The sequence below is a fragment of the Rhinolophus hipposideros genome (assembly GCF_964194185.1).
Source record: "Rhinolophus hipposideros genome assembly, contig: HAP1_SCAFFOLD_207, whole genome shotgun sequence".
Classification (NCBI taxonomy): Eukaryota; Metazoa; Chordata; class Mammalia; order Chiroptera; family Rhinolophidae; genus Rhinolophus; species Rhinolophus hipposideros.
Window position 1 is genome coordinate 29586 of NW_027669348.1, and position 26005 is coordinate 55590.

The 26005-nt window shown below is 43.2% G+C and overlaps 1 protein-coding gene across 1 annotated transcript in view; it reads left to right on the top strand.

Annotated features, from left to right (window-relative positions):
* Positions 1-4670: 4670 nt before the first annotated feature.
* Positions 4671-26005, top strand: part of LOC308495623 (uncharacterized protein) — a gene marked incomplete at its 3' end in the record, with an annotated part of 43227 nt that continues 21892 nt past the window's right edge. The window contains exons 1-6 of the mRNA XM_081080592.1: positions 4671-5041; positions 8476-8590; positions 8752-8925; positions 14032-14138; positions 15453-15590; positions 17934-18004. Coding sequence (XP_080936718.1) covers positions 4791-5041; positions 8476-8590; positions 8752-8925; positions 14032-14138; positions 15453-15590; positions 17934-18004 — 856 coding nt within the window. The 5' untranslated portion in view covers positions 4671-4790. The remainder of the gene's footprint in view (positions 5042-8475; positions 8591-8751; positions 8926-14031; positions 14139-15452; positions 15591-17933; positions 18005-26005) is intronic.

Below are 26005 nucleotides of genomic sequence, written 5' to 3' on the forward strand. Positions count from 1 at the left end.
ACCACTTCCCTGGAGGTGGCAGAAGACAGACAGACAGGTGTTGGGAGTTGGGGAGGAGGGGAGACGGACGCACAGGATGAGACACCGACTGGGACAGAGGCACTGAGGCTGAGTTGAAGTGGCAGCTTCCCCACAGGAGTGCCGTGGTGCCTGGGGCTGGGCTCCGTTACGGATGCAGTGCCCGGGCGCTGTCAGTCACCGTGGGACCCCGGGGCAGGCCTCCAGGGTCCGCGGATTGCCGCCGGGCTCCGAGCCCCGGGGTCCCGCATGCGGGAGGAGAGGAGCAGTCCCAGGCACCCTCCTTGTGTGGGTTGTGTGCATGCCCGCCTGCCTGCTTTTCCCTGTGGTGGTCTCTCCTGGAACCCGAGGGCACGTGCGCTCCCTATTTTCGCCGTTTTGTCCAGCTCTTTTGGTGCTGGGGGCGGGGCCACCGAGGCAGGCGGGAAGGGAGGGCGCCTGGCGCTCCTGGGAGATGAAAGGGGGGCGGGGAGGGGTCGCGGTGCTGTCCAGCGGAGACAGATCTTTCCGGTGGGGTGGGGCGGGTGGCCTTCCCCTTGGTCCGGTGTCCCGCGACACCCCGAGTCTCTGTCTCGGGGCCCAGGTGCAGGCAGAGAGATAGTCGTCCCCTGGGCTGTGTCCCGAGGTGCCAAGAACGTCCTTGGATGGAGAGAGCCGCCCAAGGCCTAAGCAGGCCTGCGCCTGCAGACACACCGGGGCTTGGGCGTTGGGGGCGGGACGAAAGGCTGCTGGCAGAGGGCTTGCGGGAGGGAAGGGGACTAAGAAGGGGGTGCGGGGAGGGGGGGAGCCCGGGCCGAAGGGCCTGGCGTGGGGCCGATGCAGCGAGATTGTAGTGCTGTGTGGCGCCACCCATTCCTCTCCCCCTAACCCTCCAGCCTCTCAAGCGCCACCCCTGGCGTGGGTTTATTAGGCGGGCTGGGCCACTCCCGAAGGACGAGGGGCGGGGCGGCCGCAAAAGGAGTGGCGGGCCAAAGCCTAGGGCACGCGGTATTCCGGGGCGGACCCCATCCAAGTACTAACCAGGCCCGACCCTGCTCCGCTTCCCAGATCAGAGGAGATCGGGCGCGTTCAAGCCGCTGTGGCCATAGACGCTGGGAGTAGGCTCCTGGCGCCACAAGATCGGCGGACCGCCCTGCATGGTGAGCGCGAACCAGGCTGCCGGGCTGCTCCCATTCGGAGCATCTCCCCGCTGGCCGGCTTCCCCAGGGCCCCGCCTCTCGACTGCTCCCCGCCTCCTGCAAACGTCGCCTGGGTGGACTTCCTTTTACTCCTTGCCCGCAGCGAGGCCCATTAGCGCCATCTGTGGCTCCACGAGGCCTCTACCACTTCCCTGGAGGAGGCAGAAGACAGACAGACAGGAGTTGGGAGTTGGAGAGGAGGGGAGATAGACGCACAGGATGGGACACCGACTGGGACAGAGGCACTGAGGCTGTGTTGAAGTGGCAGCTTCCCCACAGGAGTGCCGTGGGGCCCGGGGCTGGGCTCCGTTGCGGATGCAGTGCCCGGGCGCTGTCAGTCACCGTGGGACCCCGGGGCAGGCCTCCAGGGTCCGCGGATTGCAGCCGGGCTCCGAGCCCCGGGGTCCCGAATGCGGGAGGAGAGGAGCAGTCCCAGACACCCTCCTTGTGTGGGTTGTGTGCATGCCCGCCTGCCTGCTTTTCCCTGTGGTGGTCTCTCCTGGAACCCGAGGGCACGTGCGCTCCCTATTTTCGCCGTTTTGTCCAGCTCTTTTGGTGCTGGGGGCGGGGCCACCGAGGCAGGCGGGAAGGTCGGGCGCCTGGCGCTCCTGGGAGATGAAAGGGGGGCGGGGAGGGGTCGCGGTGCTGTCCAGCGGAGACAGATCTTTCCGGTGGGGTGGGGCGGGTGGCCTTCCCCTTGGTCCGGTGTCCGGCGACACCCCGAGTCTCTGTCTCGGGGCCCAGGTGCAGGCAGAGCGATAGTCGTCCCCTGGGCTGGGTCCCGAGGTGCCAAGGACGTCCTTGGCTGGAGAAAGCCGCCCAAGGCCTAGGCAGGCCTGAGCCTGCAGACAGACCGGGGCTTGGGCGTTGGGGGCTGGAGGAAAGGCTGCTGGCAGAGGGCTTGCGGGAGGGAAGGGGACTAAGAAGGGGGTACGGGATGTTTCTCAGAATGCCTAATCATGTCTAAGTTTAATAATTGTATTATGTCTGTATGATCTGTGCTTCTGGGTGTTGGTAAATTCATTTTTATATTTCCCACTCAGTTTTATAATGACAAAAAATGATTAAATACTCAAATATTGGCAAAATAATTGTACAGACAAGTGTGTAGACACTGCCAAAAAATGAACAGTCAGTAGTGTGGTTAGTTATGAACTGATTAACTTAATGCAAACTCACCTTTGGAAAGACAACTGAAGGATTTAAGTGACAAATTTAAGGTGGGTTTTTAAAAAGGTGTTTGAAAATCAAACCGGCTATAATAATACTGGTCCAGTTGTCACAAATTGACAAGTGAATATAATACCAACTAAAGAAAGGATTGGAAATGTGGATCTTTTTTGGCCATTCTAGACTGAATAAATTGGTGAAATCCTGAGGCAAAACAGCAAATTTCCTTTCTTTCTTAACATATATACTGAAAAGAGAAAGAGATTTCTAGTTTCACAGGCCTTATTCAAAAAGCAGATAAGTACAAAGGATACTCCAATTTTTAAAGAAGATTTTTGGGTCTAAGGTGATAGATATTGAGGTTGAAAATAAAACGTTTCAAAATACAAGAGTTTCCCTCACAAAGTGATAAGCCCCCAATGTACTACCCCTGTGGCAGTGTTCATAGCTGTTACAGTACCACTGACTATTCCCTATGCTGTACTCCACATCCTGTGGCTATATATGTGTTAAATTGTGGTTGACATTCAGTATTGTTCAGCCTCGGGTGTACACTGCAGGGGTCGGGCGTCTACACCGTCCGTGGGGCGGTCTGTCTGATGGGACGGGTGCCCGTCTGACGCTTGCAGGGTTTTCACGGCATTGTTGATTACATTCCCCAAAGTGTCTTTCGTATGTATCCCCGTGGCAATGTTGTGGCTACTGATTTGCACTTTCTGGTCCCCTCGGCTTCTCCCCCACCCCCACCCCCCAGCATCTGGCAACCCTCGGTTTTTCCTCTATATCTCTGAGACTGTTTCTGTTTAGTTTGCTCATTTAGGTTGCCCACTCTAATGATCATTTGAAAACGGAAGTGGCGGGGGATTTCATTGGTTTGTCACGGTGAACGCCGCTGGGGAAAGTGCAGTTGGCGGCGGGCAGGCCGTCCCGCGGGTCCTCGGCCGAGGCCACAGGGGGCCCTGTCGCGTCTCCCGAGGAAGGCCGCGCCCAGGCTTCGCAGAGAGGTCCCTGCCCGCGGCCCCGCCCGCGGCCCCGCCTCACGTGTGTGCCCTCTTCTTGCGCCCGCAGAGCCCCCCGGCGCGGACCCGGACACGCTGCGAGCCGGCGCGCGGGGCTTCACCGGCTGCCTCTCCGCCGTGCGCTTCGGCCCCGCCACCCCGCTGAAGGCGGCGCTGCTCCCCGGCCGCCCGGGCCCAGTCGCCGTCCGCGGACAGGTGGCCGCGTCCCGCTGTGCCCCGGGGGCGGGGCCCGGAGCCCCGGCGCGCGCGGCGACCCGGCCGCCCGCAGGTGGCGCAGGTGCGTGGCCCTCCGCCCGCGGCCTGCCAGCCGCTCTGCGTCCGGAGGCTCCCCGAAGTCCTCTGTGGGTCCGCCTTCCCCTTCTCTGCCCTTTCCAGTCTCAGTGCCTCGGCTCTTGTTCATTTCTATGGCTGCGATTGTCTGCTTTCAACTGTTTGTGGATTTTCAAAAGTCCGCCTTTCCACCCCCCCTGTCGTTCTGCCTTTTTCTACTGTAGGTCGTTCTGGACCGATAGATGGGGGCGAGCCCTGGGTCAGAGCGGACGGACATGGCTCCGCGGTCATTGGAGGTAACAGGCCCGCGAAGGGCACCCTCGGAGGTGCTGTCGCTGTCAGCGGGATCCCCACGGGAGAACCGCGCCACGGAGGCCTCAGAGGCAGGCCACACCCCTGTGACGTGTGGTGCACAGGTGGCCCCCGTGCGGCACGGCTGCCAGGGCCCTAAAACTGCCGTGTTATGCGAAACAAGAGCTCCTACAAAAAAGGTTAGGCTCCAAAAATCAAAAACACAAAGTATCATATTTTTATAATTCAGTGAAATATCTTGATTAAAGCAATTTTCACCCCAAAAAAAAGAAAAAAAATACAAGAGTTTTCTCTGGGAAATCAAGCTTTTAAATGCTTTTGTGTTTTATAAATCGAAATTAATACATTTCAGTTTTAGGGTACATAAAGGTATTTTTTCTTCTCTCATTTATGGTTTTTGCTTCCCCCAAGTTCTCTGCCTGTTACATATCTGCTTTCTTAATTCAGGAAATGAAATTTCCTATTTCATTTTGCTCAGACGACCCAGCAGAAGCCTGGGCCAGCGCCCACCGAGGTCCGAATGGAACTCAGCGCTGCCCACAGGCCACCTCTGAAGCTTGAGGCGCCTGGGCCTTGCACGTGGGCTCCGGGTGCCCTTGACCTTGGCCACGGGGCTCTGTGCGCATGCGCAGCCCTCGGCCTCTGCCCCGTGCACCGTTGCTTGGCGACGGCCGTTCTGGGCAGAGAGATTCCAAACCGCCTTGCTGTCCTGCGGGGATACTGTGGCGACTGGAGTTGGCTGCTCTAGAGGCTACTGTTGGCTGGGCGCGGAGAAAACAGGCGTGAGAAGTGCGGAGGAGGTTCTGAAGCCCGTGGCTTGGCCATGAGGAGGTTCATTGGCTTAGGGATTCTGAAGGTCAGGTCCGGCTTGGGTTTCCGAAGGAGACCCCAGAGCGATGGTGGTGGCTGGCAGCCTGAGACCGGAGGTGGGGTCACCTCGGAGTCCGGGTACTGCATCCGAGACAAAGATCTCCAAAAAATCCACAGAGCTGCCTCCAGGGGCGACGTGGCCGGAGTGCAGAAGCTGCTCTCGCTCCATCCAGAGAGACTGAACGACAGAGACCGGCAGAAGAGGTGAGCGGGCCTGGGGGGCCGCTGGGCACGGGCCGGAGGCGGCGGGGGCCTGGGAGAGGGGCCCACCTGCCGGGCTCCCCGGGAGGAGCGCAGCCTGGGCGGGGCCCTTACCTGGGGGCCAGGGCCCAGGCCCACGTGGTGAGCACCAGGACAAACTCTCAAGGTCCCGTCACTCATAATTCCCCTTATAAAGCACTTTACTGACAATGTTAAACCAATTTAACTAAATATCAGTAATAGAAATGAAAAGAAGTATATGCAGCATTTTACTTTTGATGTGCACAGTTTTAGACCACATTGTTAAACACTATAGAAAAGTCCGTAATGAGAAAACTAATTCCCATAATAGAGCGACTTGTGGGCTAAAAGTTCTTCAGCTAAAACCCAGTATCCGTTTTACATCAGTGTCCACCCATGTATGTATGGTGTTTATTGAGGGGCCTTAGAAGGGAAGCTTCCAGTGGAAGATGCCTGTGGTCTTGGCTAGGAAGACTCGTTTTCTCACCGTGTGTGCTCTTCCTCTAGTTATCAGTTTTCCATAAGCCAACTAAACTCTCAGGGTTTTAAAAGTTTTGGGTTGCACATGCTCTTTGATTGTAGTGATAAAATTAAGAATCATTCTGTATAGTAGACGAAGATTTGCCCTTCTAGGTGTCAACGGGTGCTGTATTGCCACAATTTCTTTACTAAGAGCTGAAAAGAGAGATAAATGATTGGAATATAGCAGAAAATGCCCAAACACCCTAATATATGCAGGATGTTAGAGCTTCATAGTGATGACATTTAGGGTTAGTAGAAAATATGAATTACTCATGAATGATGGAAAAATACCTGTTAAGTATTTGGAGAAAATTCGTTAGATTTTCATATCACAAAAATAAGATCCAGATGTACTGTAGATTAAAAACTATAAATACACGAAATGAGGAAAGTACCAGAAGAAAACAGAAATTCCTATTTATACATTTTTTTATGTTGGCGAAGACTTCAAAAAAACCAAGAGTTCAGAAGGTTGGTTGAGCAATATAAGAAATCAATAGTCTCTGTATATCAGATAATAATACTAACAAAGCACAAGAAAAGGTACTTGTAAATTATGTACAGCATACACATATCAGGGAAAAGTGTATCTTTGTTTTATAGAGAAGTGTCTGAAATCAACAGAAAAAAAGCAGTCGAATTTTGAATTTGACCAAGTTCTTTCTGTGTATCTATAAGTGACCAATACTTAGTGTCCTAGGTAAAAAAAAAAAAGGAATTAAAGTTGCAAAAGAAATGAAAACTTCTTTTCCATCCTCAAAGGTTGAGAAGATGAGGAACCATGGTACTTGTACAGCTGCTTCAAATTTAAGTTGCTTCTGACTTTTCAAAGAGGCAGTTTGGTGATAAGTACCACATTTAAAAATGTATATTCCCTTTACCCATCAATTTCAAGCACTAAAATATCTTTATGAAATAATTAGATAAATCACATACAATTTGCTTTTCTCAGCACTGCTTACAATATCAATGTCTTGTGAAAAATTCACATCAGCGGATTTCGTAAATAAATTGCAGTGCGTCTGTAGGGTGGAATTACCTGAGACCATTGAAGGTGGTATGGATAATACATACATGTTTACATGCAAAGATGTACTTTGGTAGATTGGAAAAGGAGAAAGCATTCCTTTGATTATATAGACACACACAGACTATGATGTTATTTTAGCCAAAAATATGTGCAAACTTGATATCTGAGTGTTTGTACTGTGACATTTTCTTTTTTAAAAAATCTGATCTCTACACTGAACATATACAGGAATTCTAGTAACAGCTTGTTATTAATAAAGTAATCCCAGGTAATATTTCATTATTCCCAGGAATATGCATCTTGTACAGATTAAAACAATTTCTCACTTCTATGTCCAAATTTTTTTTTTAAAGATTGGTATTTTCTGGCAACTTTTAGCCTCTTCAAAAGTAAAGGCAGTCTTTTTATCTGTGCTGGTAGAAGTTCATGTATCTATATTTCTGTACACACTTATTTTTTTATTATATAGAGCTTCACTACCTATAATATTAAATGATTTTTGATTCATCATTTTGGTTCTGTCTTTATGGAAATCAAAAATAGCACATATAAGTGATTATTACTATTGCAGAAGTACTGCATTACTATAAACATTTTGTTTAAAAACATTGAACTCTCCAGCTGTAGTTATCCCTTCTTTCAATGCATTTATTCATCAGATATACACTGAATACCTGTTATGGAGCAGACACAGTCTACTCGGGACTCTCAGAATCTATCTCTCAGGCCCTCTTCATCCTTAAAAACTTTATGTTGCCCAGTAGGAGCGAAATGAAAAATTGTAAATGGAAGTATTAGTACCTAATATCCATTGAAGCTTTTCCTCCCTCGTTTCAAACAAAAGGATTTCTCCAGTTAGGACATTGTGAACAGTGACCAAACTTGCTGTTTAGCTAGTGTACAATAGTATTAAATACGAGTATCGATCACTGGAAATCATCCGATTTTCATGTAATCTATGAATCAAAACAGTCAATGAAAGGAGCCATCCCTAGTCACTTGAATGCTGAGTCTCTTTTGGCTTCAGGTTTCTTGAAAATCAAAACAAGAATTTCTTGGTGATGTTAGTCCTCTTTCCCCATGATGCTCTTAAGAATGAACATTTATTTAGATGCCAACTTATGATGAGAACTACGGAGGAAGGTCTGGTGTGTTTCCATTATTTCACTTCACGTTAGGGTGGTAGGATGCCCGTTCTTGTAAATACCAGTAAGAAATTATTTAAATGCTCCAACTATACTTTCAAGGCATTCTGAATTATACATTGCCTTCCAGAGTCAGAGGTGTTAAAATATGAGAAAAGAAGCATCTTAGAATCACTGAAATACAGTGTTCTTTCTTAATCCTTAAAACACAGCTGCAAAGTAGGTGGAATGATATCATTTTACTTAATTGAAATGTTGTCTTTTAAAGTAGTAGTGATGGTAATGATTCTGATAATATTACCAAAGAGTTATTGAGCTGTGTGTTTTGTGCTAGGAACCTAAGTAAACACTTTGCATAGATTCCCATGTAAGCCCACAACAGTGTCCTGTGATGTTAACTACAGTTTTTATCCCCATTTTGTTGATGAGGAAATGGAGGCACACAAAGGCTAAGGGACAGCTAATAAGTGGTCGAGTTAAATTAGGATCAGACCCGAGTTGAGCTGATTCCCCAGGGCATGCTCTCTGTAGTCACATAGGCTGCTCTGTCCTTAGTGTGGCGAGTAACAAGAGCTCGTGAATATTGTACTTTGTGCAGAAGAAAACTCCATGTTGGTTCTGAAGGCATTGGAGTGGCGCGTCATGTTTACAATTGCGTGCAGAGCTGCATGTTTGAGACAGTGCCCTGTAATGTCCTAAATGTCCTCTCACCCTCATAGGACTGCTCTCCATTTGGCCTGCGCCTTTGGCCATGAGGAAGTGGTGACTCTTCTAGCAGAGAAAAAATGCCAGATGAATTTCGGTGACAACAGAAACAAGACAGCTCTAATAAAGGTATGTGGTAGCCAGGTCTGTCAACAGGAGATGGATTTTATTTAACTATTTAGAATAAAAATGAAATAGTTTCAATCAACTATAACTAATTGTGGAAACTTGTGGAATGCTTACTTTGAATTCCCATAATTTACCGTTCATTTAATGACGTATCCTGACAGGCCGTGGAGTGCCAGGAAGAGGAGTGTGCAACAATCCTACTACAGCATGGAGCGGATCCACATGTGAAGGACTTCCGTGACAACACGGCTCTCCACTACGCGGCCATGGGGCACAACACCGCGATAGCTGAACTGCTGCTGCAACACCAGGCAGACATGGAAGCAACCAATGAGGTATAGATCCACAGACTGTATTTACACAATATTTGTAATACATGTGTTTCAGCCACAAGCATTTTATTTCTAGTCGATATATACAGCATGCTGTACACCTGGCCCTGTCGCCATAGAAACAAGTCCAAAGCCAAGTCAGGAAGGGGAAATGGGGTGGCCACAGAAAGGGCCCAGTTCTGTCCTGTAAGAGTCCTGTTACTGCTTAGGAGTCGGTGCCAGGTTCACTCACACCAAGGACTGAAGACCCCGGGGGAGGGAAGTATGTGGGGGTGGCTGCTGCAGGGCAGGGCCTAAGAGATGGGTGTTCCTGGGGGTGGGTGGGAGGAGGAGTGGAGCCTGGGTCCCGCCAGGGAGCTGGGGGTGTGCAGGTAGGGAGGGGAAGCAGCAGGACACTGGCCCTGAGCACCCCAGGCCTCGGGGATTCTGAAGATTAGGGCAGGAAGGCCAGTCACGTTTGGACATCCAGCAAGGGCATCCACCTGCGTTCCTAGCCACTCTGCCAGCCACGGCCCCCCTTGAGGTCTCCACCTCGGAGTGGGGCTCCTGCTCAGCCTTGTGGAGGTGCTGGGCAGGTTTTAGGTGTACAGAGGGAGCAGGTGATGGGGACGCGTTCACCCCTTTTTGTTCCTGGACGTACATCACTGCTCGCCACTGCAACCCCAGCAGGAATGCCCTTGGTTGACAGAGGAAGGGTCAATTTTACATTTTTGGAAGCTCAAGCGTTCCCTGAATGCAAACAGTTGGAACTTAATTTTCTAAAATTTTACTTTACGTGATGATACCTCTAAAGTAGCAGTAGAGGGCACAGCTCTCTTTTATGCACTTACGACAAATTACGTGTGAAAACAAAACTTGTTACAGGCAACACTTCCTTTTTTAAGTGTTTTTTCACGTCCGAGTTGTTTTCCAATTAATGCAAAACAATGTAGGAAGGCAAAATTTGCCTTTGAAATTGGCTTTACCTTAAAACTCAAACAAACAAAAAAGCATTTTACAATATCATAGAAATCTTCCCGCTGTTGACAATTTTTTTTTTTTTTATAAACAAACGATTTATATAAAGCTATTTAGTACTCATTGGCTAAAGCCTAAGAGGGAAAAAGGAAAGGGAAAGGAAATAACCATCAGAAATATGCAGGGCAATTTGGAAATTTGGCTATTGAAGGGAAATAACAAGAAGAGGTTTTTCAAAACCTCATGGACACAGACAGCAGTTCAATATTTGCCAGAGGGTAAAGGGGGGAGGGGAGATAGATGAGGAAAAAGGGGTCAAACATATGGTGGTGGAAGGAGAACTGACTCTGGTGGTGAGCACACAATGCGACATACAGATGCTGTATCATAGAAATGACACTTGTAACCAACGTAATTTTACTAACCAGTGTCACCCCAATAAGTTTAATTAATAAAAAGAGGCTTTTTATTTTTGTTTTTCTTCAGTTTATGTGCTTAGTCAAGGTCCTCTTCAGTTTTGGGGGATAATAATCCTTAGTTTTGAGAGAGAGTTAGTGAGTTTTAAACTTCCCTGAGACCACATCTGGGAAGGCTCCGAATCCACCAGATTGCAGTGAACAGGCGGCAATTAAGTGGGAAAGGAGGGAAGGACAGACAATTAAGTGACATGTCATCTGTTCTGGCAGAAAGAGCCACCTAGGGAAGAGTCTAAACTCTGCTGTGAAATGTAGACTGTCCCATGAGAAGTAAGGGGTTTAGCAATAATGAAATCAAGTTGCATTTTAATTGTTAATCCCGTTTCCACTCCTACCCAGGAAATTAAGTGTGGTTTTCATAAGTGACATGTCTCTTCCACTTTTATTTGGCCTAATCGTCAATGTCAGAGGAAATTGGTGACTTAGGCTAGAGAAGAGACCGAAGGGATCGTCTCCCGGACTACTTCTCGGCTAGAATTCTGCTGGCGAATCACAGTCACCCTAGGAACTTGGAAACCATTTACAAGCTAGGCTCTTCCTGAAGGTTTTGACTATGGAAAGCTAATAAGGCCTGGACATGTGTTGTTTAGAAATATCTCCCTGAGATTCTGATACAACTCTTGGTTAAGAACTACTAGTGCAATGTATCAATTCGCAGATCTCAAATACTTAAGAAATCTCTAGAAGAGGTGGAGTGTGAGAGGTGATTCTCCTTCAGCTCTCTCCTTCCCAACACTCTTCGCCTGACTTTTGAACTGTCTGTACCTCTGGGCTCGAGAAGTGGAAGGAAATATCATTGGCGGTACCTGCTGGCTTAAAGAAGAAAACCTTTTTCCTTTCAGCCATCAGTCATTCACTGGTGCTCAGAGAATCTTTAGAAATTTGCTGATGGGTGGTCTCCTAATGCATAGAATCGGGCCCTTTAAGAGTTTTGCATGTTTGTTTGTGCTCAGGTTGTTAGATCAACAAATGCTTACTGCACGCAGGGTTTTCCTGCAGTAATAGGAAATTGTGAACCTACTTTTTTTGCCTGTTGTTCTGTAAATCTCCAGTTTTCTTTTCTTTGTTTTTAATTAAATTTATTGGGATGACAATGGTTATTGTATTTAAATGGGTTTCAAGTGTACATTTCTATAATGCGTCATCTGTATGTCATAGTATGTGCTCACCATCCAGAGTCAGTTCTCCTGCCTTCACTGTATGTTTGACCCCCCCTTACCCTTCTCTACTATCCACCGTCCCCCCCTTACGTTCTGGTCACCACTGAACTGTTGTCTGTGTCTATCAGTTTTTGTTTCCTTGTCTTGTTCGTCTGTTGCTTTCAGTTTAATATCCCTCATATGAGTGAAGTCGGATGGTCCTCGACTTTTTCTGTCCGATTTGTGTTGCATAGCATAATAATGTCATGGTCCATCCGTGTTGTCCCAAAGGGCAGCATTTTATTTTTTCTATGGCAGAGTAGTATGCCATTGTGTATGCATACCACATCTTTTTTATCCAATCATCTGTTGAAGGACAGTTTGGTTGTCTCCACTCCTTGGCCACCGTAAATGATGCTGCAATGATCGAAAGTGTGTGATAAATTCTCTCAGTATGTCTGTGAAATTCATAGAGCCGTGGCATAATCACGATGGTAGGTTTAAACATGAAATCCCATGAAGTTAGTAGCAATACAGATGGGAAGTGTCAATAATTTAGTGTCAGCAGTCCTATAATGTAATTGTCCATTGGATTAACAATCTGAAAAATGAATACAAATAGATTATGGTTTGAATAAGAATGGGAAAAATTCTTGAAGTGGGTGTAATGAGTCTAAATGACAGTTTTATTGCATGTTGGGGCCCAGTTTTTTAATGAAGCATATGATACTAAAAAACAGAAAGATTTTACATACAAATATTCACATTATACACAAACGTTTGGAAACAGCAGATAAAACATCCCAAGTGGGCCACGGACTAATTATGGCTCCTTGATATGTTTAGTTTACCTCCATATGTTGAGTGAACATCGAAAGTTTTGGAGACTCATGAAGAAATAAGGATGTCAAGCTTCTCCTAAAGAATCAAGCCTGGTCCCCTTGAGCCCTGACTACAGATGGGTGTCCTGTGGCGAGGCTGCGCCTCTTATATGAGACATGTGTTCCCTAGTGTGCTACTGTCCCCACCTGGCTTCTTCACTTACTTGGGTCACCTTCTTTGCCTCCGTAAGCACTGGAGTGTGCGATTCCTGTTTTATAGAATATTTTGATAAACGCTTCAAGATTTTCAAGACAGTCTATATTGATTTATTATACGTATTCTGTATTAATCACCTTAGAATGAGACTGAGTTTTTCAAGCTAGAATTCCTAAGTTGTTTTTCTTTTAAAAAAAAACAAAAAACAAAACACTTCCTTTATCATTATACGTCCTATAAATAATCATACCCATTGAAATGTCTTTAAGTCTTATGAGGTCAATGATGGTTATAGTTGTAGATGTTATGCATAGTCCAGGCAGTATTCTATCATCCTCCTCAACGTGGTTCCTTAAAAATGCAAGTGATTTAGTCACTTTCATGATGCTAAAAATCATCCATATAGATCAGTATTAAAACGTTAACTGATAAGCCATGATGTTTTATTTCGGAGTTATATTTTGCCTGAGCTATAAAATAATTTTAAGTAGCAATTAAAATAGAAACAGAATAAAAAACAGATTTTTTCAAAAAGTAGATAGGCATTGGGGTCCCAAGATTATCCTTGCAACTGAGAATAAAATTTCACATTGAGCTTACCAACAGCCAAGATAAAATCCCATCGTCTTATAATGGGAGAAAACCCATGGACCATTTAGTGATAAGCAATCAAAGGTCATTTGAAGCCTAACTCTTTTTAATTTAGAGTCCATTTCCTTAGTGACCCTTTTGGAGCAGGAGAGCCTGAAGTTGACATCTGGGATCCTGAGAACATGGATAGAAGAGAAGCAAGCAAGTTTGTATAAACTGCAGAAAACCTTCACTTCTGTTGGAAAGCTCTCCAAACTGTATCCCTGAAATTCTATGATACTTCAGATGTTAATGTTTGCCACAGAAAAGTATTGTCAAATCGGGATTAAGCGACCTGAAACACTTCTTTAGTAATAGCCATATAAAGCACAGTTTTATATTTCTCAAATACCGGTGATCTTTCTGGAATATTCCTAGTGGGGCACAGTAATTAATTTCTGCTAAAGTACATATTCTTTGGAATATAATGTAACAAACTCTACCCCAGAAATAATTATTTAGGTTATCAATTCAATAAAACGACTTAAAGCATTTACGTCTATGTTTTCGAACTTGGAGATACAGGGATGAAGAATAGCCCCTGCCCTCAGAAAGCTCTGGGTTCAGGTGGGGAACGATAAAATAACTGCAGTATAGTGCGATAGAGATTGTGATGGGAGCAAAGTTCTTGGCACCAGGACTGTCAGTGTTTGAAGGGAGTTCTGGAGAATGAGGTGGAAGTCCATCTGTTAGAGAGGAAGGAGGAGGATATTTTAAAGGGAAGGAGCAGCAGATGACAACACAGAGGGCTACTTTTTATTTACTTTCTCTAGTGTATGTTCAAGTTTAGAGGATCTTTTATGAGTTTTCAAATTCAATTTAGAACTATCTAGCTTTTTAAGCTATAAATTGTTTTCTCTGTTTTACAGTTTGATTTTACACCACTTTTATTTGCTGTGTATAAGGACCGCTGGAAAATGGTGGAATTTTTACTCGAGAGACATGCAAACATACATGCAGTTGATAAGTGGAAAAGGTACATTTGTTTGTTCTTTTTTTTTAACTTAGAACTGTTTTAGAGCGGTAACAGTTACTCAAGTCAGAAAGATTAAATTAAGAAGAAGAGGATTAACCTATAATTTCAAAGTGAAAAATATCAGCACATCGTCAGTTAGGTAGAAAAGCAATTATTCTGCCTGGTGAACAGGAAGAACCGTAGCCTACAGGATTCATATTCATTTATGATATCGACTGATGTCATTTGTCATTGCAGTTTTTGGTCACATGGTATTATATTAGCTAAAGGGTTTTCACAGTAACTTTACTAGTTTTGTATAGTATGGACTCTAACTTAGTTTATGATACAATATTGGATTTAGTCTCTCTGACAGTTTTTTTTAACCTCTACTGTGTATTCAGGTTTCCTTAAAAGATGCACGTTAAACGTAAATAGGAGTTGATTTTGTTGTTTGGATGACTGCTTTAAATTGTTTTCTTCAAGGAATACTGATGTTATAGGGTTTGCCCTAAGTGACTGTGTATTACTACTACCAGATATTCCTCAGTTTTTATCCTTTTTCGTTTCTAGTCTATTTTGATGGTTTTTTTTATCATTTTTAATTGGTATGGGTAGAAGGGAGAAAGACAGCATTAACTGAATAAACTTCTTCTTTAATGAAACAAGTCATGGATGGGTGATTAAAAAAGAGATGGGCTTTCAGTTCACTCAAGACTGGCTTCAATGCTCAGCTTTCCTATGTGTCACGTGTGTGACCATGGGAACATTACTGTCATCACCAAACATGTTTCCCGATGTGGAAACGAGGGAAATAATATCTCCTTCAAGTATGGTCGTGTGTCTTGACCTGGCATGTGATTCAGTGCCCAGCACATGCTTATGAGCACCGTTAACTCAATGATGACAATGTTTACTAGAATTAGTACTAATATTATTGTTTTGAGCCTGCCAAGTAGCTTTAACTTGCCTGACTTCTAGCTGACTTTGGATGTACCATATATAAGACTAAGGAAGAAATGGGAAATTCTTTATTGAAATCTTCACCTACTTCAGATAAGTGACCTCAGCAGAGTTACTTGTCTATTAGAGAACTTTAAATTAGCACCTTCTAGGTAATACCCAAGTGGAGCAAGAGGCTTTTTTTTTGTTGTTGTTTTTATGTCCCTTCATTTTAGACACAATTTGGACATAATTTACAAAGATGAACACTTAAGCATGTAAATGGTCAATTCTATACAGATAAGCAATATATTGAACTTGGTAAAGTCTCTCAATGTTGCTGTTTACGTAATTTAAGTTCCTAAGGGTGAAGTTGTCTCTCCGTTATTTCAGAACAGCCCTCATGCTTGCTGCAAAGAATAAGTCCTCAAATACAGTCCGGCTTCTGCTTCAGGCAGGTGCAGATGTCTTTGCTCAAGATGACATTGGAAGGACTGCTGAAGAATATGCTTTATCTAAGGGTTTGACGGAGTAAGTGTGTACATTGAAATGGTAGTTATCAACAAACTGGGCTTCCAGACACTTTCACTGTTACTTCTTAGGGAACAGGTGAGACGTCCTAACTGGGGTCAGGCAGGGGGGGGATGGCAGTGAGTTAGTAGACATCCTCAGCCAGAAAACAAACAGTCAGACGTGTGAGACGTAGCGAAGGGACAGATTCCTTATCCCAGAACTTTGAAGACCTTTATCTTTAGGGATCCCCACGTTCTCCATTTCATTCCAAGCATAACCCCTGTGTTTCAGGTACCAATAATGTCTCTTCTCTGACTTTTCCAACTAGTTATTTGGGGGTGTAAATTGTACAGTTTAGCAGGAAATTCTCTATTTTCTGGAGGCTATTGGCTATGCTCCCCTCTTGAATTTTTCAAGAAGCCAGAGTGTTCCCTAAGTCCAAGGGGGACCATCCTCTTTCACAAGTTAGATGGAGAGGGAAGGAAGGTCATTCTGGTCATTCATTGGTTTCCATCGATTGTGTTGCTGCACGGTTGCTATAGAAACGGTCCTGTCGTCATGACTCCCTATGCTCCAAGGTTCCCTTGCTGATCCCGAGTCCTCTGTGTCCATGGTTTTCCACACTTGGACTTCAAAGTGGCGATATTTTTAACTTGACATGCAGATGCTCGCTTACATCCTTAGCTCCTATTCCAGAGCACCAGCTCCCTGTCCCGGGAGTCTGGACTTCTAGCTTTAGCCACACACAGCCTTCCCCAACACTGAAAAACTATGCGGGGCCCACATCTTAGCCCAAACCTCATAATGACTTACCCTTTTGAGTGTCTTGTTGTGTCTTCTGCCGGCACATGTTAGTTGGAACTTTCTGAGCTGTCAGAGAGGTGCCAGTAATGCTGCAGGAAAAGATCAGACTTTCCTTTCTCCTGTTACCAGATCTGTACCCCAAGGCCACTTGCTATCCCATGGAGTATCTTTCCTTAGGTCCTGGAAGGTCCCATACGCCTTTCCCAGAGTAGTAGACACTAAGTTGCCTGTGATTCCTTAGTTAAGATGAGGCTCAGTGATCTGTTTTCCAAAATAATGAAAATCTGGCCAGTGACTTGACTCTCCCTCAGGTTTCAGAGTATTTAAAGTTTTGCCTGACACGGAAGCCAGTAAACAGAAAGCTCTGGATCTAAAGGAGGTTACTTGGTGTTAGAATAGCTGCACCCCTTCCACGCCTCATGAGTGTGCATGTGTTCTATCTTCCAAGTCAACTGGGGATGCCTAGGAAGGTTAGAAAGATCTGAGAGGTCAGAGTTTCAGGAGGTAGACATGAGACGGAAGTAGTCCAAGCCAGGTCTTGACTTCTGTGACTTTTCTGCCACTGGTGTGATTAGCTACGATAATAGGGGCAGTTATGTTATCTACCTTATTGAGGTAACATATTTCTAAACGCATTTAATTACAAATTACATAATAGCTGAGATGTACTGAATTACAAACCACAAAGAGAGTAGCTGATAACCAAAATTAAAAACATTTTCTGTAAACTGCAACATTTGAATGTTAAATAGAACCTATGAAAAGCACACATTAGGTTTATTTGGAATTCCAAAATAATTTCAAAAACTAAAGCTCAAAAATACTTATTCCATTGCCTTACCATTTTGCTGTATTACCTATTTGATCCTCTGACAACCTGTAAAATAAGGCAGTGAGATGCTTGGTTTGTAGAGGAAAGCTCTGAGCCTAACAGCGGTGACTTCCCCGAAAACGGATCTTGTGGGCTATAGAACTAGGATTTCTGAGTTCTCAACTCTCGCCCCTGCTAATTCTAATTAACTGACTGAACTATGCTGCCCTCAGCATGACTGGTTCACCTTGCTCTTTTGTCTTCTTTAATCACATGCTTAAGAAACATTTTGTGCAACTTACTATGGGTTTTTTTAACTTAAATTTACAGGGGTGACATAGGGGTTTAACTTAAATTTATAGGGGTGACATAGGGGTGACAATAGGGGTAAAATTACATAGGTTTCAAACGTACAATTCTTTAATATATTGTCTATATATCACATTGTGTGTTGACCACCCAGAGTCAGTTCTCCTTCTGTCACCATATGTTTGACCCCCTTTACCCTTTTCTACTATCCCCTCTTCCACTTACTCTCTGACAACCACTGAACTGTTGTCTGTGTCTATGAGTTTTTGTTTCTTTATTTGTTTGTCTTTAGAACTTACAAAATTGAAGCGTATGGGATAATTCAAGTTTTTATATTAGCTCAGACATTACCTGAAATACTCTAAGAATTCCATGTTTTGATAAATGTTTTCCTGTCAGTATTAAAACAGTAATATTCTCACCTCTTTTATACATAGCAACGCCCAACTAATTTCTGATTATAAAAAGGAAAGGAGATGTAAAACGTCTTCTGACAGTAACAGTCGAGGTAAGACTCTTAATGGTGAAGTATTCTTTGTGGTCCTACCAGACATACAGTAAGACTAAGAAAGTTTTGCTATTGAAAGAGCTGTTAAAAAAATGTGTATATTGCATGTATATTTTTTCTTTGTTAGTTAATGTCTTTCTTCATAGTCTAGTATTCAGAATTATTATAAAAGTTAATTGTAGGTAATTTAAAATCTGAGAGAAAAGAAACTCATTTATCTAGTCATGACCCCTACAATCCCATATGATATTTATGTAAATAAGAAAAATGATTTTTAAATTAGTATGTTGTATGTTGCTTCTATAATCACCTTATAAGTTGGTCAATAAGTTGGACTTGTAAAAATAAATATTTGTTTAAATTTTACAGCAAATGGATTACATGTAGTGATTGAATTCTTGTTATTACATTGTGGTTTGTCTCACCATAATGTAACTAAAACTAGGAACTCAACAATACCTTCCTAGTCCCACAAACAAATGGCAAACAATAAGAGCTGCAAAACTTAGCCAGTGTGAAGGAATCGCAGTGAGACTGTTTTTAAAACGTATCTACTGATACAAGTCAGTAAAGCTGTGCCTTGTTGAGAAGCATGGGTTATTTTCCATGTGGATATGCCAACAAGGTCTCACTATTATCACCTTTTTTCCTCATAAGTCAAAACAGAGTGAGACATGTTGACCTCATTAGAAGATGTTTTCTTCTGTTAGTTGGATAGTTGTCATGACAGTGTAATTTCTCTAGAACAATATGCTCTGTAGCCACTAGTCAAAAGATAATCATAATAAATGTTCCCATAGCCTAACTTAGGACTCAAAAGATTATAATAAAAGTACAGAAAAGTTTCACAATGACAAAAACGCTATTCTACTCACTGAATGTGGCACCTTGTGCACTGTGCAATCTGAAATGCCCGAGGACCCCTTTAACTTAGTAGACCTCTATCAAAGCACTTGTGTCGGTGGTTTTGCAAGTTATAGGAAACACAGAGATGAAACGGAATTTGATCTTTAATGTGCCCCTAAGACTTTAGAGCTGTCCCTGGTTTATTTCTATGGTTTCTTAAAACAGAATTTTCAAGGGCGATCTTTTCATTTATTTATTTATTTGCCTCTGCAGCCATTTGCTGTGTAACCATCAGGTGTCTTTTAGGCACTAAGTGTTATTTTGATGTTGTAGAAGACAAGCATTTTAAAACCACAGTCCCTACCTCCAAGGGCGTGTTCTTATTATTGTCATTTTTATTATTTATTATACTTTACACAGTGCTTACTAGGTGCCAGAGCCCACTGAGAGCTTATAATTATCATTATTGTTTGTTATTCGGTGTGTAGTATCAGATCTGACAATTAAGTTTGAGAACTTGCCACCGTGCGCTTACATTGGCAGCACTGTACAAACAGCTCAGTAAGGTTTCATAACCTTGGTATATCAGTGTCTCAGAGTTGTGTTTGTGTTGATGTGTGGCTGTGTCTTGCTGAGTGGCAGTGTCTTGCTCGTTGTTGTTGCATGTTTTTGTGTGCCATTGCGAGGCTGTCTGAGCTTGAATCAGAGCTATGATCAAACATTAAATTTCTTGTTAAACTTGGCAAGAGTGGAAGTGAAATCAGGAACATGTTAGTCCAGGTTCATGGGGATAATGTCATGAAGAAAACGGCCATGAACAAATGGATTAAACATTTTTCTGAGGGGAAAGATTGTGTCACTGATGAAGAGACGTCATGGTGGCCAGAATTGACCAGAACTGAGGAAAACATTGCAAAAATTCATTGAATTGTGAGTCAAAATCATTGGCTGACTGTGAGAAGCATAGCAGACCAAGTAAACATCGATACAGAAACAGTTAGGAAAATTTTAACTGAAAATCTTGGCATGAGAAAGGTGTGTGCAAAAATAGATCCAAAGGGGCTCACCGATGAACAAAAGCAAAGGAGAGTCAAAGGTTGCCAAGACCTTTTGGAGAGGCAAGACAATGTTTTGAGCCGTGTTTTCACTGGTGATGAAACCTGGGTATACCAATACGATTCTAAAATAAAGCATCAAAGTGCACAATGGACGTCAGCCAATTCTCCATGACCAAAAAAGTTCTTCCAGTCCAAATCAAGAATCAAAACAATTTTGCTAACCTGTTTTGATATCAGAGAGATTATTCATTATAAATTTGTACCAACTGGACAAACAGTTAAGCATGTTTAGTTTTTGGAAGTTCTGAAAAGACTGCATGAAAATGTTAGAAGAAAACAACCTCAACCTTTGGCCCACTATTCATGGCTGTTGCATCACGACAATGCACCAGCTCACACGGCGCTGTCTGTGAGGGAGTGTTTAGCCAGTAAACAAATAACTGTATTGATATACTCACCCTACTCACCTGATCTGGTCCCCAATGACTTCTTTCTTTACCCGAAGATAAAGGAAATACTGAAAGAAAGACATTTTGATGACATTCGGGACATCAAGAGTAATACAACAACAGCTCTGATGGCCATTCCAGAAAAAGAGTTCCAAAATTGCTTTGAAGGGTGGACTAGGCACTAGCATCGGTGCACAGCTTCCCAAGGGCAGTACTTAGAATGTGACCATAGTGATATTCAGCAATGAGGTATGCAGCACTTTTTCTAGGATGACTTCGTGAACCTAATTGTCAGATCTCGTGGGCCAGACACTTTATGTCCATGATGATGATTTCGGTTGTAAAAACCTGGGTAGGATTTAAGGGAAGTATGCAGTGTGAGTGGGAGTTGGCCAGATAAAGAGGCAGGACCGTGTTGGGCAGGGGAAACAATAATCAAGATTACAGGTTTGGCAGAAGGAACTGCAGACATAGGCTAAGATACACAGTGAACTTCGCAGGATTTACAAGCAGTTCAGTTTTGATGGTATAAAAAGCGTGCTGTGGGAATGGTTGAGAAGGTGGTGAACACCTAGGTAAGGCGAGCTTAAGAAAGTCTTTAGTTCTAGAGAAAGGAGTTGCTCTTATCCTGTAGGCCTTGGGAAATATATCAGTTAGAATAGTTTAGCTGCAGGTAATAGGTGACCTAATTAACAGTGGTTACAACAGGAGGCACCAGGATGGTTTTGGTGGTTCTGTGATGCCATGAGTTGCCTGTTGTTGTCCCTGTTTCAGTTGTGAGGTTGTCAGTGTTTTGTTTAAGTCTCATTTGCTGGCTGGTTAATTAGCAACGGCTCCAAGCATCATATTCTCACAGGACAATATCCAAAGGCTGAAGGACTGCGTTTCTGTGGTATATAGTTGGCATACCACATTATATCAGTTCAGGTGTACAACATAGTGATTTGACACTGATATACCTTGCGAGGTTATCACCACAATATGTCTAGTAAGCATCTATCACCCTTCAAAGTGACTGTAATATTATTGATATTTTCCCTGTGCTGTTAACTACATCCCTGTGGCTTAGATATTTCATCACTGGAAGTTTGTACTTCTCATTCACTTTCTTTTTCGTTCATCTCTTCAACTCCCTTTCATCTGGGAAAAATCAAGTTGCTTTTTTGTAGCTATGGGTCTGTTTCTGTTTTGTTTGTTTTGCTTTTCTAGGTTCCACATATAAATGAGATCATAAGGTATTTGTCTTTTTCTGTCTTCTTTCACTTAACATAATACCTCTAGGAACTTCCACATTGTTACAAAGGGCAAGATTTCATCTTTTATGGATGAGTTATTATTATATCAGTTATATTAAGGATGAGTTAATTATTCTAATATCAGTTATAGTATTACTGTATACACACACACACACACACACACACCTCACACACATATCAAATCCTCTTTATGCATTCATCTATCGAAGGACGCCTATGTTGCTTCCATATCCTGGCTATTATATATACTGCTGCAGTGAACATAGAGGTGCAGATGTCTTTTCAAATTACTGTTTTGTTTTTTGTTGGACAAATACCCAGAAGTAGAATTGCAAGATCTCATGGCAGTTCTATTTCTGATATTTTGAGGAATCTCCATACTGTTTCCCCCAGTGAATATAACAATTTACAAATCCAAAAACAGTGCAGGCTCTGTTTTTCCTTTCCTCCACTTCCTTGCCGACATTTGTTATATGGTGCCATTTTGATGGTAGCCATCTGAGAGTAATGAGGTGGTATTGCTCTGTGGTTTTGATATCTGTTTCCCTGATAAACGGTGATGTTCAGCTATGTGATTCTTTTAAATAGGAAGAAGACTGAGAGGCTGCCAGTATATCCCTTAACATTTCCAGGCTAGGGTACAGCACATGCTGGTTCCCACAGCAGTTAGGGGTAAAGCAGTCACTGTGATTAGCTTAGTATAATCATTTTTCTTTGTGGAGCTGGAGAGAGGCCATGTTCTTTGTGTATTGGGACAGTAAATATCCACACAGCATTGTGGTTCTCCAGTGAGAATGAAGATGAAGAAATGGCAAGTGGGCAGGGACTCAGCAATGGTTACTGCAGGGATCATGGGAGAGTTTTGAGCAGACTAGGAACAAGATGAGACGGCATTCGGACACTCTGGTTGTGGTATAAAGCAGGGACCAGCAAGCTTATTCTGTAAAGGGCCTGATTTTAGGCCATGTGGTCTCTGTCATACCTACTCAAATCTGCCATCATGGTGTGAAAGCAGTCGTGGGCCAACTGAATAGGCAAGACTGTGCTACAGTAAAGCTTTATTTACAAAAATTGATGGCAGGTTGGAGTTTGCTGGCCCCTCACATAGAGGATAGATTGAAGAAAAGCACATGAAAATAAGTGGCAGACAAAGGAAGCTTTTACTTCCTTGGACTAGTATCAGTCCATTGTGATATTTTTCACCCATCCATTTTGAAAGAAAAAAAAGTCAGGAAGGTTAATTTATTCAATTTAACATGTTGGTCTTTGCTGGCTAATGTCTTTCTCATTTGTTTTGCTGAAAATAAATCCTATTCATTTAGGAAGCAACAATAAGAGTCGGTGGTGTTTCATTTCTTCCCCCTGTGAAAGCCATCTGCTAAGAGCCCCTGTTTGACTAGGGCAGTGGCTGTGGAAAAATAAAGCAGAGCCTGGAGAGTGTTATGGTTAATACAATTTAGTGATGATTGAATGTAAAAAGTTAGTGGGGAGTGAGAAAACTAAGATGATTCCTAGGTTTCCAGAATGTGCACTAGCATTTCAATGGGACATGAGAAGAGTGACTAGGACATTATCAGATGGAGAGAGAAGAACAGCAGGTCAATAGGGAAGACACGTTTTTTTCCTCTGAATGTTGAGTTTCTTGGTATATCCATGGGTAACTCATCCTACATGGATATAATTTTTTGTTTCCTTTTCACATATTCTGTTAACCACTGCTTTTTCATACTAGAGCTATGTTTTTAGTTTTATAAGCAATAAAGAGGTTTAGAAAGCAAAGGAACTCTATAATCAGTGTACATTATTATACTACAAGTGATAGTTATATGTTTTTCTGTAATTATCCCAGTTACTTGATTGATTCATAACTCTTATAAAAAGGACATAAACCCTACCTAGTTGTAGAAAATTGACAGTGTGATCTCTTCATTTGCTATATAGGAACTGATAGAACATGTTGTCATTAGGATGTTTTATTTTTTATTCTGATTAAAATAGGATGGTTGCTTGTTTTACAGTATTTTCTGACATCATTTCATTTATCCTCTTTATGCCTTTATTCAAATATATCTAGCTCTACAGGAATCTGCAAAAGAAGAATAAAAAAAAAACAAATTTAATGATAGGTAATCTGCAAAATCACCTTCTGACCTTAATCATGTAGAAAGCATCAACCCAAAGAATGAAAATTTCATATAATGCCATTTATTAGAGATTCTTAACACCACCCCTAGGTTTGGTTATTCACTAGAGCACTTTACAAGACTCAGCCTATAGCTGTACTAATGCCTGTGATTTATTACAGTGAGAGCAAAATCAGCAAAGAGAAAAGGTGTATGTGACAGTGTCTGACAGGAGGGAACCAGGCGCAAGTTTCTAAGACGCATGTCCTGTGGAGTTAGCAGGATGTGCTTAATTCCCCACTGTTAAATTCTGGCACCACATGTGAAATGCTGTCTAGTGGTACCGGAGTCTCATTAGACTCAGTGCCTTCATGGAGTGCTTTCATGGCACGCCAGTCACATAGGCAGCGTCCCCCTAGCAGGTGCTAACATTCCTGATTCCCAGAAGGAAAGCGAGTGTCCAGCATGAACCACCTTGTTCGTACAAGCATTTCAGGCACGGTGAGCCACACTTAGTTAGGGAATGGTGGGAACCCTCCCCATATGCAGGTTTCCAGATACCAGCCAAGGGCCAGCCATTCAAGCAGGACTTTCAAAGGATAGCAGTCAGGCCTGCTGTATGAAATCTTTTCTGCACAGCAGTTATAGGCATGACTTAATTTTTGGTGTAGCTTAAAATTTTATTTTAATAGCAAGTAATATGGTGACGTGCCTTGGTACTGGTTTTGGTTGTATCATCCATTAAAAATTGCAGTGCTGGTTACTTTTTTGCCTTTTCGTGAGTATTTCAAAGGTATTGTACATACATTACTATGGCAATAACCATGGCAATTACAATCTTTTTGTGTGATTAATGTTTCAATATAGCTTTTGAATAAAATCAGCACAATGATTTTTGATTTACAATGAGAATCAAAGTTGTCCTGTAAGTACAGGGACGATTCCATTTTGATTCACTTGGCATCCCTATTCAGCATGCTAATGCGAGATGTTCAGTCACGTTTATCAGTGATTTTCTTGTGTAAGTATTCCAAAAATCACTTGCTTTGTTTATGGCTTTTCATATGCTTCATTCGGTTGGGTGAATAATCATATTCTGATACTGGATCTTTATATTCATTTTCAAGGTGACTGTATTTTGAAAATAGCATTAATGTGTTCATATCTGGTAATAGCAGGTTCAGTGGAAAACTTTTTTTTTTTTTAATTAGTAAGCCTTCGTTTTTAGAGCAGGTTTAGGTTCAGGGCAAAATTGAGTGGAGAGTAGAGAAAGTTCCCTCAAAACCCATGTCCCCGTCCACACAGAGCCTCCCTCACTGTTGACACCCTGCCCGCGGGTGGTACATTCACGACGACCCATGAACTGCACTGACTCAGCATGACCACTCACAGCACACACTTGACGTTAGAGTTCACTCTTGCTGTGGTCCAATCTGTGGGGTTTGACAAACGTATAATGACAGGTCTCCCCCCTTCCAGTCTCACCCAGACTAGATCCACTACTAGATACCCTCTGTGGCGTTTCCTCAGCCCTCCCTTCTCCCTAACCTCCGGAAGCCACACGTCTTTCTACTGCTTCATAGTTTTGTTTTTTTCTGAATATCATATAGTTGGAATCATACAGTGGCCATCTTTTTGACTGTTTAAAAACTTAAAACTCCAGGGTCATTGAAGGTAGTTATTCAAGATAACCTCTTTGTCTTTTTGGGGGGGGGTGTTTGTTTGTTTGCTGTTATTCATCGGCTTAGGATTTGATGACATATGACTTACAAGGTAAAAAACCATGATTTCTATACACATTTGCCACTATGGGGAGGGATGAGAAAAATGGCATCACACGCTGCTGTACAGCAATAACTCTTTGGACCTTCCTGCTCTATGAGGTGAGCCGGATAGATTCTCCAGCAATGGAGGGAAACAGTCTCAGGGGTTAGACTTGATAAAACTGGAATCGCAAAGTCTTTCATACTTATCCTGCACTGGAGAGAGGGCCAGAAAGAGTCTGTTTCCTGTGTTTTGCCGTGCTGCAAAGCAGACTGCCTTTGACTAAGCTGCTAATGACAGGGTGTTTCATCCTAAACTGAACACCCTTGACTGAAGAGCGGCACAGCGGTACTGTGTCAGAGCAAAACAAGTGGACTCTCTTCTAACTGCTCTTCATGACAGAAGTGCAGAAAAATCATGCTATTTAAATTGGACCGTGTTAGTTTATGATAGTGATTTTACTACTGATACCATTTTCGTTCACTCCGATGGGTTTGGTAAGGAT